The sequence below is a fragment of the Aplysia californica genome, unplaced genomic scaffold, assembly GCF_000002075.1.
Source record: "Aplysia californica isolate F4 #8 unplaced genomic scaffold, AplCal3.0 scaffold00962, whole genome shotgun sequence".
Classification (NCBI taxonomy): Eukaryota; Metazoa; Mollusca; class Gastropoda; order Aplysiida; family Aplysiidae; genus Aplysia; species Aplysia californica.
In genome coordinates, this window is record NW_004798232.1 from 112,292 (window position 1) to 131,763 (window position 19,472).

Below are 19,472 nucleotides of genomic sequence, written 5' to 3' on the forward strand. Positions count from 1 at the left end.
CCACCCCCAGTATCTTCAAACTAATAGAATTTAGATGAAGATTTTTTTTTTTAAACCAACGACAATCAACAAATAAACATGCAATTAAGCAGCAGCAGAATCCATCTCAAGCAAAGGTAATGTCATGATGTATGGCTCAGGGATTGAAAGTGATATATCAGAGAAATATTTCTTCTTGGTTCACTATAACAATAATAATAATGGTAACAATAACAATAATAAATAGCATCTGTATTGCACATATCCCCGCTCAACAGCAAGCTCTATGCACTTCACAATCTACATTAAGGTGAACCCCTACATGCATGCTCCTACCTTTGGTGAATTCCGTAGTTCCACCCTTTCTCGTCGCATGGCTTCAACCTCTTCAGCAACATTCCGGGTGCCTCGAAGCCAAACTAAAGCTAGAAATGAATCAAATGAAACAAAGGTAATCAAAAAGAGATAATTACTTTAGCACCATTGGACTTCTTTAAAAGTCACCAGTAACACAAAAACTTGTTACAAGAAAAGGTGAAAAAAACTTCACCTTCAATTTCACACTGATGGAGTACACGGGCAGTTGACGAAAATTTAAACTGATAATCGGCACTCATTTTTTGGTTGCTCCCTGCTCTACAGCATAACCTCGTAATCATAAGAAAAAAATATAGTAACTCAGATTTTGTTGACTTATTCTGAAAGCAGAGTCAAATGACGTAAATCTTGTGGCAGTGACAATATTTTCTGTTTGTCATTTATTTACCTGTACATCTATATAATGTACAGTCGAAATTGTCCAGGACTGCCACCCACTGTACAGGAGAAAAGGAGTTGTTTTAGAACAATGCCATTATACTTTTTTTTTAAAGCACAAGGTGGAGTGGGAAGTGGATGGTTATGTGACTGTCTTGGACAGGTGGTCATGAGAGTACGTTTGACTGTATCTACATCTATGAAATTTTAGTTTTTTAAAAATGACCCAAAAAAATCCTCATAAAAAACAAATAAAACACAAACAGCAAAAACGATCACAACATCACTAACACATTTGATACATCTAGACAATATTACTAGTGAATAAGTTCAATAAATTTTTCAGTATTAAAAGGAAAACATTGCCCGAGCTTACCTTTTTCTGCAGCAACGTCATCCCCTTTGTTGACCAGCAGATAACGTGGGGTCTCCGGACACCAGGTCAAGGTCAATAGGCTGTAGACAGCAGGAACTGCAGGGAATGCTGGGATAAAAATAGGATTTATACCCTCAGACGTTTTGTTAACAAAATCAATGACTTTATTCTCTTCAAATCTTTGGCAAATTTGTCGAAAGAGTGAACATGCATATAAATGTTGATTAATCTGGATTGTAAAGAGCATAGATCTTGCTGTTGAACCGGAATTTGAGCTATACAATTCATATTATTTATTTAATGTGTGTACAGGGGGGGAGGGAGAGTGGGAGAGAGGGAGAGAGAGAGAGAGAGAGAGACAGAGAGAGAGACAGAGACAGAGAGACAGAGAGCAATGACAGAACAGCATAGGACACAGGGGGAAGCACAACTGTCCATTATCACTAAATTTATCACACAACAAAAAGAAGACCATCAGTGATTTTTTTAAATGACTACAGCTACAGCGAAAGGAATACCTTTTCCAAAGACAAAAAAAAATCTCACCTACACACATTTATTTATGAACAGATGTGTATCCTGTCCAGTCCAACGCTTTAATCAAACAACATAGCTTTGTTACCTATTGTGTTGAATCAAAAAGATGATCAACAAACACTTACTCAACAATTATTGGAAACAAAGCAAAAGCCACAGTGACATTGAACTACTGAGTCAGTTAATTGAATACTGAAATAAAACTGAAAGCACCACCGAAAGTGAGGAAAATTAGCACAATAAGGGTCACATTTCCATGAAGAGGACTAGCTAGGATTGCCTTTAGTCTTACCTACGAGAAAAGGCCATAAGTTCTCCGTCCCAAGAATTGTGGTCAGTCCAAGAACTTCTCCTAACAGCACCCCGGTTGTGATGGACAGTTGGTTGCAGGTACCACAGAACCCACGCAGCTTGACCGGTGAGATCTCGGCCAGGTACAGTGGGGCAACAGCTGAGTTCAAACCTTTAACAATAAAGCAAAACACACACACACACACGTGAACGAAAATAAGCACACTGTTTATGATCTCATTTTTCCTGACCTCTACTAAATGCCAATGTAAAAAAAAAAAACCCACAAAACCATAAAAGTCGGTTAAAACCTGGAACAATACATCCAAGCTCACACACATATATATATGAACAAAAATAAGCACACCATTTATGATCTCATTTTTTCTGACCTCTTCTAAATGCAAATAAAAAAGCCCACAAAACTATGAAAGAAAATTGCTCTGGTCAGAGTCCCAAACAGGGGATCTATGAACTTATACTCTTTGGGGATAATTCACAACTCTTCATCCACTTGACTCAATGGCATTGGCGACAGACATTGATTTCTAATGAATTAATGCCTAAATAAGTATTGAAGCAGGCATGAAATTACAAACTTTGGCCACACTCTGAAGTCTGAGGTTTGATTCCGAACAGGGTTTGAATGACTATCTACTACTTTGTGGAATGTTGCGCTCAGTTAAGCATCCAGAGAAGGGTGGGTAGGGTAAGCTCTGGGTTTTCTTCATCGAACTACCTACACTGCATTTCTCATGAAATTTAAAAAAAAAACGTTACCACAATTGAAGCCAGCAACAATCCGGCCCGCCATCAACATTTCAAAAGTCTTGGCAGTTTTACTGCAGCCCTGAAGAGCTGCACATGCAAAAGCCACCAAGTTGTTGGCAAGAAGCGTATTCTTCCTGCAAAATATAAAAAGAACCATCATAAGAAAAGAAAATGATTTACTTTCTCCACTCGACACCCTAGATGGTACAAGAGGAAGGATAAAGAAAGAAAGTAATGATTTACTGAATAAAAAGTGGCTAATTATATTATTTTACTAAATGCCATTGATAAGAATAACGTTAACTGTATCGTATGAGGTCTTAAGTTCATTGAATAAACTATCAAATTCTTTCCAAAGAACATAGAGAAACAAAGCTGCACTCACTTTCCCTGCTCCCAAAGACTGAGATTTATCATACTGCAACACATCCTGTGATTGACACATTTTGATCCCATTCGGTTTCAGTCAGAATGGAAAATGGAAGGACCAACCATTTCAGTATATTAACATAAAGTTGTTGACAAAACTTACCTGCCATACTTATTGGCAAAGAAAGCGGCAGACACACCTCCCACCATTCCACCAACACAGAAGATGGCCACAGTCACTCCCCATAGTATAGTTAGAAGACTGCTTGACATAGGGTCACCATAGCGGTTGTAGTAGGTTTCATTGAAGAAATCTTTGATCACCTGGGAAAACAAACAACGATGCCACCTCCATTATTATACTACACAAAGATGAAATCAACCAGAGGTTGTTATTCATTCAGCTACTGTCGAAAAAGAAAGATGCGGGGTGAGGAGAGGAGACAGATGAAACAGCCATCACAAAATCAACTGCACTGTCTGTGAGGTAAAGATCTTACAGTCGGTCACTCTGAACTTTAGCAGGAGAACAAAAATGTGAAAGAAGAGTCACATTTGTTGTAACCAATCAAGATAAGAAAGATCATTGACATTACCACACAAAACCTATACACACAACATAACATACTATAACTATAAGAAACAGAGAATTTTCAAAGATTATCATGTGCCTATTTTTTCCCCTAGCCTTTTCTACATAAAAATTGCTAAGTGCCCATACCATCTCATCATCTCCTACCAGTCTCTGTAGTTACATGTCTCAAGTAAGAAGCCTTCAGAAATCATATTTAATTTTCAGGTCAACGACTTGTTTTCTCTAATTCCTTTTGAACCTTCGCTTCAACACTTACGTCTTCAGGTGCATTAAGAATTGCAGTGTTGAGTCCAATCTGCAGTGGGCTTCCCAGTGTGCAAGCCAGTATGGCAAGGACAAGGTGCACCTTGGAGGGCTGAAGTAAGAAATTTAAAAAATTAAAAATGACATACATGTATTTCTAATGGCCGTCGTTATTTGGACTCGAGTCCGAATAACATTTTTTCATATTCGGACTAGAGTCCGAATAAAAAAAATTCTTATTCGGACTCGAGTCCGCATATAAAAAATGTTATTTGGACTTGGGTCCGGAAAAAAGGAAGTGTATTCGTTCTATAGATCTAACGTTCAGTGTTTCCAATTTTCCGCCATTTTATGGTTTCCCCCACACCTTTTCTGCCAATCCGATGCCCGCCGCCTCATTGATACGCCCCCCCCCCCACCCCCCATGTTTCCCACTTTTTTTTGTTGTAGAAAAAAGTAAAATTGAAGATTAGCAGACCACCTGGCACCTGCATATTATGAGCTGTGTAAAAAAAAAAGATCGATTCGTTCAAATACACAAGCCTGTGTCATCTCCATTGTTTACCAAGAAAAAGTTGTGTTGCTGTGTAGAGCTGAGCATACGGCAACTTTTGATTCCATAGACCAGCGCACAATTCATTACGTAGATCTACGTCAAGATTAGCTTATTATTGTAATAATGATCAGTTGCCAGGGGGAAAAAGACTGACGCGTATGCGACGTTCAACGCCCGGACCGATAGTGCCCTCCCCCCTCCCTGACACGCACACAGCCACACATGTGCAGGCCGCCCATCCGACCCCGACACACTCTAACGAGCCATCTTTAATTGCTTCTGATGACCTCTTGACAAATAAACATTTATTAGAAGCGCTATAACTTTTCAGGCCGGCCTCAAATTCATCATAAGATAACAACTCGGCTCCTGCACAAAACGCCTTTTGCCCGAATTAATCCCGGTCTCTACCCAGCCTGAGGTGAGTCACGAGTGAGGCAGGACAGGAAGCCGGAGTCACGAGTCACAGGAAGTCGGAAGTCGGAAGTGATGTCATGCTGGACAAGAATCAGAGTCCGAATAACATTTTTTCATATTCGGACTCGAGTCCGAATAATCACTTCGATTTCTAATTTAGTGACTATACATTTGTAATCACACATACCAATAATTTTAAAGGAATATACATATATGTATATATAAATTATATATATATATATATACAACATTAAAATCTCAATCGTAGATAAGCCCGTTGTATGTCTCCAATTTTTAGTCTGAAAGAACCACCTTCTTTAAATAATTCTCTCCCAGAAGAGCAAAAGTTAAGCCCCAGCCACACTGTGTGTAACTTTACTGACCTGTGATTTACATGGGTCTCAACTCACAATTTAAAAAATTGAGGAACTTACTGCACGGTCACAACAGAAGAACATTTTTTGTGAGATACCCACCATCATTATACTGCTAGAATGCTGAAATAAAAACCATCAATTTATCAGAGCAAGGTTATTTCATGATCATACTAATTTGAGGGTTTGGAAGATAATTTCAAGTAAAAGAATCACTTACTAAACATTTACAGTCTTGACTATGAACTGAAAAAGGTGGCGCATTACTGGGAGTTACCCCTCCCATCAACTCTCTTTGCCGATGACTGTTCCTCAACAGTTTAGCGGAGGAAATGGCACAAGCAGAAATCCGCTAAACAGCGGAATACTGTAAAGCCCATGGATCTAGCATCACCCGTCACTTAACTGAAGCTGCCTATCTCATGTTCTCCTTTTTGACATTTAACACGCCTGACTGTGAGATGGTGTGTGTGTGTGTGGGGGTGAGAGAGAGAGAGAGAGAGAGAGAGAGAGAGAGAGAGAGAGAGAGAGAGAGAGAGAGAGAGAGAGAGAGAGAGAAAGTGGGGTTATTCAATTAGCAGCGGAAGCCATTAGCAGCAACCTCCACCTAACAGCAACAAAGGCTTGCTCCGCAAGAAGGTTGCACTGTTAATATTAGGTGGACACTGCTATTACTATAAGACTAATGACAATGTAGTGGCACGTACTGTAATCCTAGATCTAAGTCTATTCCTACTAGATCTAGATCTAGATCTACGGGAATTTGTACTGACTGTTGTACTGTGTGATACACTGTACTTTTTTTGCCTGAAACAATTTAATTTAACAACCACCTTTTAAAAAAATTGGATAGTTCAAACCTCTTCATTGGAACTAGAAGTGTGTATGCAAATATCCTCTCCATCAGCCTGCACTGCTCCGAGGGAACTTCTTGAATTCTGTCGGGCTTGTGAATCTTCATCAAGAAGAAGTTGGGTGTCGTCCGACATCTTGTATGTTTAGTCAGTCACATGATCAATTCATTCAGACCGACTCCGTACGAGTCATGTGACTTATAATATGCCCAGATTAAGATTTCATTCATTTATTTATTCGTATTTTTTGCGGGGAATTGTAGTGCAAACGGAAACACACATAATGGACAAGACAAATCATTGACTTAACTTTTTATTTTTTTAAAATTGCTCTTGGAACAATTTGAAGGACATAAGGAAAACTTTTTTTTTCAAAACTGTTTTAAGTTGAAAAAAAAAAAGGCTGAGTGGTGAATTGTTTCGTTACTGTCGATGTAAAACGCGAAAAAATCAGGAGTATGTGTGAAAAGCGAAAATGGCAGCGCAGGCACAAGCGTCAACTTCGTCCGAAAGTGCTGCCCAGGAAGAGGATTCCTCTGAGCTGCAGTTTCCTAAAGGTATGTTCTTTTTACTAGATCTAGATAGAAGGCCCAAGATCAAGATGATCTTATTGGGATTCAAGATTGTATACGGTACAGCTACAACACTACTCAACACTGCTACACATATTATACACACGGCCTTTGACAGCCTTCGTACACAACAACAGTAACAGCAGGAGTTGGTAACATATGATGATGATTTATAATGGAAGTGGCTATACTCACCCGGGGTGAGAATAAAAATACGATCGACCTCTCACCCCGGGTGAGACTTGCCACCGTTGGCTATTCTCTGTGAAACAAGACCTGTTTTTCATTTCGGATACATAGGCCTAGGACCACATGCGATTATAAAAGTAGAAATGATGCAAACTATTTTTAGGAGGTAAGGCGCCCATCTTGTTTGACGTCAGACCAGGATACCGATACCCCTCCGACCACGTGACTACATCTAAGTATAGACAACCGCATGGCACCAAAGATGGAAGTGTCTATGTATATTATGCTTAATCTACACAAATTTCTCAGAATTTCTGATAGCTGATTTGATAGCGCGTCTGCGTTTGATGTCGAGCAATGACTTTTGGAGCGGTTCGATTCCGGTCCCGGACAGTTTTTTTTTTCTCTTTTCCTCCTCCCGACTGACCAACAGTTCCATAAATTATAGGCCTAATTTGTAGAGTTGCTTTGACTTTGAAGTTGTTGTTTATTTTTTTTAATGTATTAGTGATTAAAAATGCAGGAGGGGGGGGGGGTGGTAGATCTAAATTTAGATATCTAGATCGATTTCTAGATCTAGATATTATCTAGTCCTCCTGCGTCTTTACGGCAATTATCGTGCGGTCTTCCATCATGTCCAGGTAGGCCTAATAGATCTAATCTAGAATCTAGATCTAGATTCTAGATCTAGAAAATCCGAAATGTTACCGAAAACACGTCGTTCCATGTTTGGGTATCCCAGGAAGTGATGACATCACATTACTAAAATAAGCAGCCAATCAGAAAGATGCGTCATTTCTAAGTTTAACGGCATGTCCTAGGACCCCTGTCACTGAGCGCTCGAGGCGACCACAATCGCCAACCCGTGGGCCAGCTCTCGAGCGTGGGAGGCGACTATTGTTGATTTGGGGGAAAGCCAAGGAGATTAAAAGTAATTTGATCATATAGTGTCACCTTTTGTTGCTGCAGTATAGCCTGATGTAGCAATGCCAATCGCCCGCTGCGCCTTGGGCCGGAAATCGGCCTCCGCGCGAGGGGTATTTTTTGGGCCGCTCGGATTCAGAAGTGGCTCTCTTTTAAGTATAGTTACGGGAAAACTCCTAGACGAAAATAAATGAAACTCGGCAACCAACCAGAGGAAAGGTTAAACTAACGACATGCCAGCGTACAATCCCGAACGATTAGTAGAACCGGAGATATTGCCGTGTTTGTGCGAATTTCCTCTGCGGTTCGAAAACTAAGCGGAGCTGCGGGTTGATCGCGGACCACACAAGCACCCCACATGTCTTCTTTATTGCTGTAAAATTTCAGATTTCTGCGTTCAGTAGATTTTCCGTACCAACTTGAAATTACCACCCATCCATTGATAAAACACTAGATCTAGAAACTTGATCGCGCATTCCAAACGCGAGGTGCCGGCATGCAAGAGGCGCGTGATCGCTAGGCGGCATGTGATTGGCTGCCTATAACCAAATGGGTCACCGATGACTACATCGCGGGTTTTCCCGATAGCGCTTTAATTTACTGAGTTTTAGAAGGGGTGATCGCGTAGAGGTAAAAACGATATCACGCAATTCAACAAATTTCACGGAAATATCAGTCTTTAAGATCCAAAGTAATGAAGACATCGAAAAAGTGATAACAGAACTAGATTCGGCAATAAAAATCACAAGGAGATGCCAAGTTTCATTCATATGCTCCAATTCATTACTGACTTATATATAAATGAACAGTTTTTCCTCAAAATACATCAAAACATGTCCCACATTTTGGCGATTTTTTCTTATGAAGGTCCTCCAACATTATGCATACAAAAATCCCAATAACTTTTTTATTTATCAATGGATTTTTAAAATTTAAAAACCACAGTTCTTAGAATTTACTCTATTTTCATTTTAGCCCATTTTTAAGCAATTTGGATGAAAATTTAATTTTTCATTGTCATTGCTACCTAATGTAGGCCTGCTCTATTTCTCCGAACGAAGTGACTATTCTCGAGTCCGAATATGAAAAAATGTTATTCGGACTCTGATTCTTGTGCAGCATGACATCACTTCCGTCTTCCTGTGACTCGTGACTCCGGCTTCCTGTCCTGCCACACTCGTGACTCGCCTCAGGCTGGATAGAGACCGGGATTACTTCGGGCAAAAAGGCGTTTTGTGCAGTAGCCGAGTTTTTATCTTATGATGAATTTGAGGCCGGCCTGAAAAGTTATAGGGCTTCTAATAAATGTTTATTTGTCAAGAGGTCATCAGAAGCAATTAAAGATGGCTCGTTAGCGTATGTCGGGGTCGGATGGGCGGCCTGCACACGTGTGGCTGTGTGCGTGTATGGGAGGAGGGGGCACTATCGGTCCGGGCGTTGAACGTCGCATACGCGTCAGTCTTTTTCCCCCTGGCAACTGATCATTATTACAATAATAAGCTAATCTTGACGTAGATCTACGTAATGAATTGTGCGCTGGTCTATGGAATCAAAAGTTGCCGTATTCTCAGCTCTACACAGCAACACAACTTTTTCTTGGTAAACAATCGAGATGACACAGGCTTGTGTATTTGAACGAATCGGTCTTTTTTTTTTACACAGCTCATAATATGCAGGTGCCAGGTGGTCTGCTAATCTTCAATTTTACTTTTTTCTACAACAAAGAAAGTGGGAAACATGGGGGTGGGGGGGGGGGCGTATCAATGAGGCGGCGGGCATCGGATCGGCAGAAAAGGTGTGGGGGAAATTAAAAAATGGCGGAAAATTGGAAGCCCCGAACGTTAGATCTATAGAACGAAGACACTTCCTTTTTTCCAGACCCGAGTCCGAATAACGACGGCCTTCTCCGAATGTTCGGGAAAATAAACTTAAACCATTTCTCCTAATGGTTTCCGTTCTCGAGATTTGTTGATAATCAGCGAATGGAGTGGTCCTTGTGTGTGTGTGTGTACGGGTGGGGGGGGGGGCGGGGGGGCTGGGGGGTTACATGAAGGATTTTAGTTTTTACTGGGTGACTAAATGCAAAATAGGTTATTCCCAAACAATCAGTTTTGTTTACTCGCAGTACCTTTTGAATGTATTTTCAAATGAAGTGTAGTCCGGGAACGTTGCCCCAACCACAACTGAAGTACCTGAATATTCAGACATTTAAAAATCTCTAGCTCTAGAAACTGAATTCGATGCAAAAAATGCTTCTCTTCCCAGTCATGGAAGGATGACGCCTTAAATCTCGCAAATAACCCAAAAATCTAGAGATCAGAAACCGTTCGGAGAAATAAAGTTTAAATTTATTTTCCCGAAGGTTTGGAGAAATAGTCTTTTTGATTAATTTATTGGTTCTGTAATGGAAAATTTTACTCTTGTATGGTTACAAATCAAAATTTAAAAATAAAATAAGCGTAGGGTCGAGGCACTGCGTTCCTTAAAAATAATCGTGGGTTTTCCTAGGGATAACAATTAAACATGTTTTTTTGTGTTGTAAACACATATGCCAATTCTAACATTACAATGACAAACTATTACTGACACTAGTTCATTAAACAGCTTTCAGTTAAGTGGATCATTGTTGTGGTTAGAGAGCTTGTGTGCCTCAGTGACCCCGAGAACTGCGCTGGCTGGAGCTAATGCTCCTGGTAGGGCCACTCATGCCAGACAGGTCGACAGGTAGAGGTCATACGAAGCGTGATCCACCGACCCTCCAGGTTTCGGAGGATCAGCTCAGGGCTGACTACCCAGACTTGTAAAAAGCAAATGTTACGGAAACAGCAACAAAGAGAAACCATATTTCTGTGTGTGATGGACCTTCAGAGTCCCTTGGGACTCGTATGAATGCGAGCAGTGAAAGCTGCAAGGAAGCTGTTTGCAGGAAGATGGAGGACCTGAATACTGCAAAGACAAAAGTTATCATAGGACTGGAATGTAAGGACAATGTATGAAACTGGTAAGTTGGCACATGTAACAGCAGAGATGAGGATGGACTGCACATTCTGGGCATAAGTGAAAGTCACTGGACAGAATCCGGCAGGCTGAGAACAGCAACTGGAGAAACACTGATCTATTCCGGCAGAGAAGACATTGACAACCAACATAGAGAAGGTGTAGCCATCATCCTAAAAAAGGGACTTGAGAAATGCCTCATGGAGTGGAAACCGATCAACAGCAGAATGATGACACTGAGACTGAAGGGAAAGCACACCAACACAATCATCATCCAATGTTACGCCCCTACTAACGACAGTGAAGATGAAAGCAAGGACTTTTTTATGAACAGCTACAGAGGGAATTGACAGGTATACCTCGTCACGACTTTATCATTGTAATGGGCGATCTGAATGCTAAAGTAGGAGAGGACAACACCAAATATGAGAGTACGATGGGACAACATGGTACGGGTACAAGAAATGAGAATGGTGAAAGATTAGTGGACTTCTGCGCATTGAACAACTTGGTGATAGGCTGATCCCTCTTCCCACACCGTACAATCCACAAACTGACCTGGAATTCTCCAAATGGCCGGGACAAGAACCAGATTGACCACCTTATGATAGGAGGAATGTGGAGACGTTCCCTACAGGATATGAAAGTCAGAAAAGGAGCAGATGTCGGCAGTGATCACCATCTAGTGACGGCAAGGATAAAACTCAAGCTGAAGAAAACATTCACCAGGGAGGCGACAAGGACACAATTTAATGTTCACAAGCTCAGTGATGGCAATGTGAGATCTGCCTTCCGACTAGAATTAAAGAACCGATTTCAAGCTCTCCAAGACCTGGAAGAAACCACCCCCAATACAGATGAAGTCAATACCCAATGGAAGCATATTGTTGAGGCCTACACCGAAAGCAATAAGACGTGTCTTGGTGTCAAGAAAAAGAATGCAAACAAAGAATGGATATACAGCAAGGAACTTGGAATACTATTGAAGAACGGAGAGAAATCAAGAAAAGACAGCTTGCAGCTAAATCGATACGGCCACAAGAGAAGTACGCAGAGGATACAAGGAAGCTTGCCAGAAAGTTAAAAGACTGGTCAGGTAGGACAAAAGAGAAGCCATGGAAAAGTTGACGTTGGGCAGTCAGTGCTACTTATTTAACGGAGGACGTGGAAACCTCGTATCGCCAGCTGCTCATCCCAAGGTAGGCGGTATAACGGGGTTTGACTGTATTCCGGACATTTTATTGTTCCTTGTGGATTTTTGTCAGTGTTTTAAAAAATGTGTTTTGTTTTCCCTCCCTCAGAATTTGAGAATGCAGAAACTTTACTGATCTCTGAGGTTCAGATGCTCTTGGATCACAGGTATGGTTTAAAATATACAGACACCTCTTTTTGCATTTTGAATCTTCACTCTTTGTACCAAGGCCAGAGAAATTTTTGGATGTGTCATGCTCAATCATTACTTACAACTATAAAGTTGTTTGTTTTTTTTTTCATATGTAATGCAGACCCTCCTTGATTAAATGATGTGACTGTACCACCATAGGAGTGAGTCTCCTATGTGACTGGAGACAGAGATGTGTTTCAGTTTCGTGATGTGAATTTTATTTTTCGCAAAATATGCACTGCTCTTGAATAATTAAAATACATCACCTGACTTCAGTCTGTGTGTGTGAAAGCCTTCAACTTGAGAGCAGCTAGACAGATGATCCCTCTTGCGGATTTCATGTCCACGCAGAGATGTGTTCGGATTGTAATGCCTAAATCATCTGACTAAAAACTGCAGTGGGAAGAGTAATCAAGTTCAACCCACCCGTCACTGGTGGCAGTAGAGACAACTATCCACATTAACTAAATCTTATGTATATTTCTTGTCTTGTCTAGTTTTCCTCATCTCCTTTTTCGAGGACAGACCATGGTTTCAACTGTCAACGTACTATTCTGGTGTTATTCTATTCTTGTCGTCAATTATTGGTTACATGGTAACTTTAGTCTACTGTACAATGACAGGCAAATGGGCTGATATGACACAAGCTGTGGGTCAAAATCTTGTCCTCATAGTGACAGGGCATGTTCTCTGTGGTATTTTTGGAGTGTTTATCATTTATAATAATGTTGAGGACTGAGGCTTGCATGCACATCATCAGTGCCTTTCCCCTGTAAAGTAGAATAAGATAGTTACTGAAATGTTTAATGTTTTCTTTGTCTGTTGGTAAATATGGAAATGTTTGTTCCCTACCAGAAAACAACAAAATGAAAATGCAGAAGAAGAACAGGAGCAGTCTGAAGTATTCATCAAAACCCTCAATTACTGTGTGAGGTTCAGTAAATTCAAGAACAGGGAAACTATTACTGCAGTCAGAAGGTAAGTATGATATTTCATTTGTGGTTTTGCAGTGTACCCTGTGTAACACGGCTGGCTTGAATTCGTTGGGACCGGCCTCTGTAGTTCAAGGGATATCCTACAAAGATAAAGAAGAAAGAAAAAAAACGGGACTGCAGGCATAGTTCGATGGATGCGTGATTTCGAGTCTTCTTTGTTCGACCTATTCGTGTTATACAGTAAATATATGAATTTTATTTTTTGGTTTTCTTTGCATTATCATGGTATAGGAGGGGTCTTACAAAAAGTCCATTTTTATTGCAAAAGTTTTTAAAGAGTTTCATTTTTGGGAGTGTATAAAAATGTATATTTGAGCTCTTTAATACAATTAATTCCACCCAGCTGTATCCTTTAACAGCTGGGTTTTTTTTCTATTATTCTTGATGGTAAGTAGGATTTAATGTTTAAAAAAGTGGATGCTGTTATTTATTACAAATGATCCTATGAACGCAGCTTATTTTATTCACTACACTGGGTTGTAAGACATTTAGAAGGGAAAAAATCAAAGTAAAAGAACTCTTGATAAGTTATCACAGAGGGGGTAAAGATCTTTTTTCACAATGATGTCCTTGCAGTTCCAATGTCAGTAATGTTGACATGCTAGGTCCACTAAGGGCACAAGGCTCGCACATCCAAAATGTTTTTGCATCAGTCAATTGTCAAGCGTCAAGTTCCACACCGCTCATGTATTTTCTTTTCAAATTTTATTACATGAGTTATAGCGGCATGTATTCTAATTTTTTACTGCATATACGGCATGTTGTTTCCCAGTTCACTGATGCAGAAAAAGTTACACAAATTTGAGCTAGCAGCCCTTGCCAATCTTTGTCCCGAGACTTCAGAAGAAGCAAAGTCTTTGGTTCCCAGGTAAGTCCTAAGAATAAAGCTACACGGGCATGATATTGTTACCAATTCTGATAGAATAGAAATGGGATGGCTGTCACCTGTCACCATGGCCGTATCTGTCCGTTGTTGCCCCACTCCTTGCCATAAAAAACTTCATCTTCCCCAGTCTCTGGTTTGATGTATTATTTTATGAAGTTGGAGCGGGGGGAAAAAAAAAAGTATATAAAGGTACCGCAAACTGGCCGCGCGCCCTCGTGGCGCACTATCATGGAGACCAAAACCCATATTTTTACCCACCTAAAACACTGTGTGATCATGCATACACACAGGCACTTGATACATCAGAAGAAAGAACTCTTTTTAGTGGTATTATTTATTTGAATCAACGATTCTTTTGAAAGCAAAATCTTGCGGGATAAAAGACAACACTATCTACGTTATCACCGCAGCGGCCGCGCGTTTCATGTATTGATTTTTTGAGTGACCTCGGTTGAACAGGAACTGGGAGCGCATGGTATTAAATACTGCAATCTGATTCGTCAATATTTCAAGATGAGAAGACGCTCTTTCCGGTGATATATTTCTAAAGACTGTCCTTAAAGAATTAATAGAAGAGATTTGCGTGTGAAAACTTTCCATGCTGTTTTTTTATGGAACCAGTGATCGGACTGACTACGGAAATATATCGGCAGAAAGCCCATTCATTCCTCTTTAAGAAAAACGCAGCCATTATATGCAAATAAACACCGGACGCTCCCTGTCGGCTCGCAAGCAGGGCACCAACGCCCCGGTTTCGTATAAATTCCGGCGCCCAACCGATAAGCCAGTGGTCGTGAGTGGTGATTTTAACCTCCCCTTGTATTTCTTGCCGTTTTGGTCAAAAAGCCATGTTTACGTCAATAAATTTCCATCTTCTGGTTATTTGATAGCCCTGAAAAAAATTGAGCTTGTTCTCTATCTGCATAGGTGTGTGTCTACAAGTTTTTGTGAATGTCCATTCAAATTTAAGAATGTTGTAACATTTCAAAGTGTAGACATTTCGCAATTAAAAAACTGTAACATTTTTCTGCAACTTCAGATGTTCATAACTTTGTTAAAAATGAAGCTATATGTATAAATTTGGTATCAAAATGCTCAGAATGATAAATTCTATAAGGTAATACAGTTAACTATGAAATCAGAGGACTTTGAAATTTCAGTTTGCGGTACCTACATATATATCGGGGGGGGGGGGGTGCCTCCAATCCAATTTTATCGCAGAACTTGACAGTGGTCTACAACTGCATTCAGATTTTGTATATAAAGTGCATTTTTGACTACCTTTATTTGCCATGGTCGATTTGCAATGTAATCTTAATGTGCTGGGGTTCTGGAGACTTCCATTTTTTTCCCCACAAACTACTATTTTTAGAGAGGATTCAGAGAAAACTCTTATTCAAGGGCTTGGAGTGGTCATCAAGTCTGACTGTTGTTGGATTTTATGTTTACAATGTATATGATGTATGGAGTCTTCTCTTATTTTAGTATGACGGTAAGCTACATACAGTAACTGGCAAAAAAATGGGTGAAAATAATGACGGGTGTTTTTTTTTTCTTTTCTTACCATGTAAAACCAAGGTCAGCAGAGCAGTTACTGATCTTTCTTTCGTCAGAGACAACTTGTGATTCGTAAACATTCTTTGTTCTGATGGTTATGCAACAAGCTGATAACAATGTATGCAGGCCAGGATGGACTGTTGTTGGGCCTTCTGGTGTAGTCTGTTCCTTCTCCTTTTCAGTGTTTCAAGTCATTATGTTGTCTCTGCTGCTATCCAAGGTTTAGCAGTTTCTGTCCTTGCCTTGCACACTAAAGATGGGAGTCTGATTTCCACCATAGGAAATATGTTATTAGGATCTAAGTCGTTCTTTAAGGTTGTGTGTTTGGGTGGTTCACGGGTGCTCCTGTGTGGCTTGCTCCTTTTTTCCCAACATATGTCATCCTTACCTCCCTTCCTTCTTTTTTTGTGCTTGATACTCTTTTATAACGCCTGAAAATTTTGGCACTTATATGACATAATTGTGTTGCAAGTACTGTGAAACACATACTAAAACCTAAAACAAAAAAAGTTGTCTCCTACACGACGTGGGTTGCCAATGGCAGGCGGGGTCAAAGTGGCAGCAGCGCAATGGTCTGGTTAGTGTTAATAGGGTGAAATGGTATAGGGTTATCGCCCGTATTAACACTATTAGATCTTTTAAGAGGCAAGTCCTACGAGTTATACATCTGTCTCCGAAAGGACCTGGCCAAATGGGAATTCGTGTAAAGTGTCTTTCCCAAGGACATGATGTCAGACTGAGCTGAAGCTTGAACACTCAAATCCAAAATCTCACGATCATGGGTCTGGTTGCCTGACCACTAGGCTTCCGACGCCACGTGTCAGTAGGGCATATATGGTATTAAATAGTATTATTTGTCATGTAACTTAACATGTGTCCATTAACTTATCTTAATGCCACATATCTTAATCTTCGGGATATTTTGGGTTCTTATTAAACATTTGTATTGTCCTTTCAGATTTCCGAAATTTTATCTCTTTTAACCTATTTTTAATTCATGCTATTACACTGAATAGAGTGGGTTTCTTTCTTTACTTTTTTTTTTTTTTTTTTTTTCTGATGGAGGGAAAGGTTGTTCTCTGTTGTCAGGTTTTTGCTCTCAAGCAACAGAACGATCTCAGCAATGACATTTGTAGAAGAAAAAAAGTAATGTGTTGTATCAATCTAGAATAATTCTTTCTTTTTGTGCTTTCTATTCTCAGTTTGGATGGCAGATTTGAAGATGAAGAGCTCCAGTCAATCTTGGACGACATCAAGACCAAACGAAGCTTTCAGTACTGATATTGTTTGTTTGTCTGTGTATTGTATTATAATATCATGTATGTTGGTGTGTGTGTGTTTGTTAGTCACTATTTGAGTGTGTGGATGTACTTTGGTGTGAGTATGACTGTCTACCTGTTTGTGAAAGATCTTTACGGAATGGAAAATTGAATGACTGGAAGAGAAGATCTGTGTAAGTGAGAGTGTGTTTACTTTTATTTGTTTTACTGACAGATTGAACGTTAAAATAAACTGAAATTTGATCTGATACCACAAAAATATCAGATTTTTGTTGATTTTTTATATGCTACATGTATGCAAGATGGAAATTGTGTGTGGTTTGAGGGCACGGGTTTCTTTTACTTGATCAAGATTTATCTACTTTCTTTTCGTTTACCCTCACGTCTTGTACCTTCTTGAAAACTGACAATATGTGTGTGGTACAGCTATAAAATATGTCTCACTGCTAGGCATGCTTTCTTTTAAAATACTTATCATGAATAAATACATTTCACTGCGTAGTAAATATTAATTACTTTCAGTGTTGATTAACCATCACCACACCACTTTACCAATTAATTATACCTCATAACACCATGGCATACCATACGATGCAGAGAAAAAGGTGGCTGGTTTGTTGGGGGGGGGGGTTGCTGCTCGTTTAGTTACTGCAGACAAGATGTTCTGTAGTGCAAGAATGCCTAATCCCTAACAATTGCGAAAATCAGTCCACAAAACTCTTTTGTCCACATTGTGAGATTTGCTTTTTAAAATCAGACTGTGACAGGACTATGGGTTGGATACAAAATTTTGGCTGATAAGATGATGCCCTGATAAATCTTACTTTACTCTTCAGTGTCTTGCATTAGAAGTAGGGCCTACCACTACCAGTGGCACCCCACTTTAAACACGCATGCACACACACACACTCGCACACACACGTGCACTTTATCTCTGTTTCTCTCTTTTTTGGTTTGTTGTGAGTGGTTTAATGGTGCCATGAGTTGTTAATGATTAATCCTACTGCTTTTCTTCCCTTCTGTAGTTTCTGCTGGTCGTTCTTGCTTTTTGATGGCGTCCCTAAATGGTCGTTATTGTGCCGACGTGCTGCTCTTAATTCTCTCTCTTCCTTTCTCTTCTCTGTCCGTCTCCATATCTCTCTCTCACATTCTTTTTGTCCAGGCATTGAATGGCCTTTGTATTTGTATGCTTGTTGTGTCAATGTTTTTCTCTTTAATCAACAAACCATACTGTACTGTCTTTTTCCCGCGGTACAGGGTCATGAGTCATGTCAATGATCACAACTTAAAACTCGAACTCGGATCTTACAATATGGGAGGTCTGGAAAGGGCAACTCTTACACTTACAGGCGAAAGTGCCAGCAAGGGGTAGGCCTACATTATGCCATAGATAGGGACAATGCACCGGAGTCTGTGGTGTAATAGGTTCATCGTAGTTGTTGGAAGAGTTAGATTTCTGAATAGGTGGTTGGTGGGTGCTCTGGTGTGGTTTGCTCCTTTTTTATAACCTCCTTTCTTGTGTGTTTGTTACTCTCTTGTTACATCTCTAATCTTCGACACCTATGATGACCTTTTTGTGTTGCAAGTGCTGTAAGACTCTTACTAAAACAAAACAGTCTATTTACCAGAATGAGAATGGTGGTGGGGGGCGCCTCTGGTAGATCTTACGTCTTTACTTTCCTTCTGTTATTTCTGCCTTGTCTGTCTTAATTTTCCCCAGCACTAAAAATACCATTTTTGTGTCAATGTGCGTATCTTTATTTTACTCGAACTCAAACATGAGGATGCTGCATTTGCACTCTTCCCTGGTTGGGCAAGCATCCTCATAAGCAGCCCGCCGCCTAGGTTTTCTATGTTGTGTTGATGAAGGCACGAAAGATATAAATTTGCATTTAAGTACAATGCCAACAGGCGAAAGAGAACCAGTGTTTCTGAAATGTTTTACTAATGAGATTGGAGGCCGCTAGTGGTAGTAGTGGTAAGTCCTACGTCTTTACTTTCTCTTTTGGTGTTTCTGTCCGTCTGACTTGTCCCAGCATTAAATGATCATTTTGTATCATTGTGCTTCTCTTTACTCAAACAAAACAACAAGCACATGAATTCAGATTGTACTGTTGTTTACGCCCCTGTGCAGCCTTTTTCATTTTGTTTGTTTTGTTTTAATTAAAATAGCACGTGTCAACCTGGGCGATATCAACCGCAAGTGGTCAATTTTGTAGTATTGTGGTTTGGCAGGCAGTAGGGATCGCCCGGGTACCGTAGTGACTGGTACAAAAACATTGAGTGGCCGGCTTGGAACTACAATTAATGAATATAATAGTATTAATAGTAATGTTGGTTGGCGTAGAAAAATGTTAGCCTCTCAAAGACTGTACAAGTTGGCTCTAGCTAGCTATAAAATGTATTTTAAAACGGGTTGACAAGCATTGTTTCAAAGAAGCTGCTGCCCTTGCCTTGGTTATTTCAGTCAATGCAGAAAAGGGAAATAATGGCGTTCAGATATTTCACTCTTTGGATCGATAATTTAAAAATTTAATATGAACTCTCCTCAAGGTAATCTGGGTCCAATC

General features: G+C 40.0%; 2 protein-coding genes across 2 annotated transcripts in view; one reads left to right on the forward strand and one right to left on the reverse strand.

Moving 5' to 3' along the window:
* LOC101864655 (solute carrier family 2, facilitated glucose transporter member 1) overlaps positions 1 to 6,260 on the reverse strand; it is a gene marked incomplete in the record, with an annotated part of 14,282 nt that extends 8,022 nt beyond the window's left edge. The window contains 7 exon segments of the mRNA XM_013089486.2: positions 316 to 404; positions 1,112 to 1,219; positions 1,941 to 2,111; positions 2,720 to 2,844; positions 3,243 to 3,403; positions 3,931 to 4,029; positions 6,125 to 6,260. Of these exon segments, the coding sequence (XP_012944940.2) occupies positions 316 to 404; positions 1,112 to 1,219; positions 1,941 to 2,111; positions 2,720 to 2,844; positions 3,243 to 3,403; positions 3,931 to 4,029; positions 6,125 to 6,253 (882 nt within the window).
* Positions 6,261 to 6,567: 307 nt separating this feature from the next.
* LOC101863938 (DNA-directed RNA polymerase II subunit RPB4) lies at positions 6,568 to 17,161 on the forward strand. Its single transcript, XM_005110895.3, has 5 exons — positions 6,568 to 6,675; positions 12,102 to 12,159; positions 13,040 to 13,162; positions 13,952 to 14,047; positions 16,825 to 17,161. The coding sequence occupies exons 1-5, from the start codon at positions 6,594 to 6,596 to the stop codon at positions 16,901 to 16,903; spliced, it is 438 nt and encodes a 145-aa protein (XP_005110952.1). The 5' UTR covers positions 6,568 to 6,593; the 3' UTR covers positions 16,904 to 17,161.
* The last annotated feature ends 2,311 nt before the right edge of the window (positions 17,162 to 19,472 follow it).

Excerpts from the sequence above, each read along its gene's own strand:
- LOC101863938 (XM_005110895.3), top strand. The coding sequence starts at position 6,594 with ATGGCAGCGCAGGCACAAGCGTCAACTTCGTCCGAAAGTGCTGCCCAG. Across the intron at positions 12,160-13,039 it reads CAGATGCTCTTGGATCACAG|AAAACAACAAAATGAAAATG; the intron begins GTATGGTTTAAA and ends GTTCCCTACCAG. Across the intron at positions 13,163-13,951 it reads ACTATTACTGCAGTCAGAAG|TTCACTGATGCAGAAAAAGT; the intron begins GTAAGTATGATA and ends GTTGTTTCCCAG.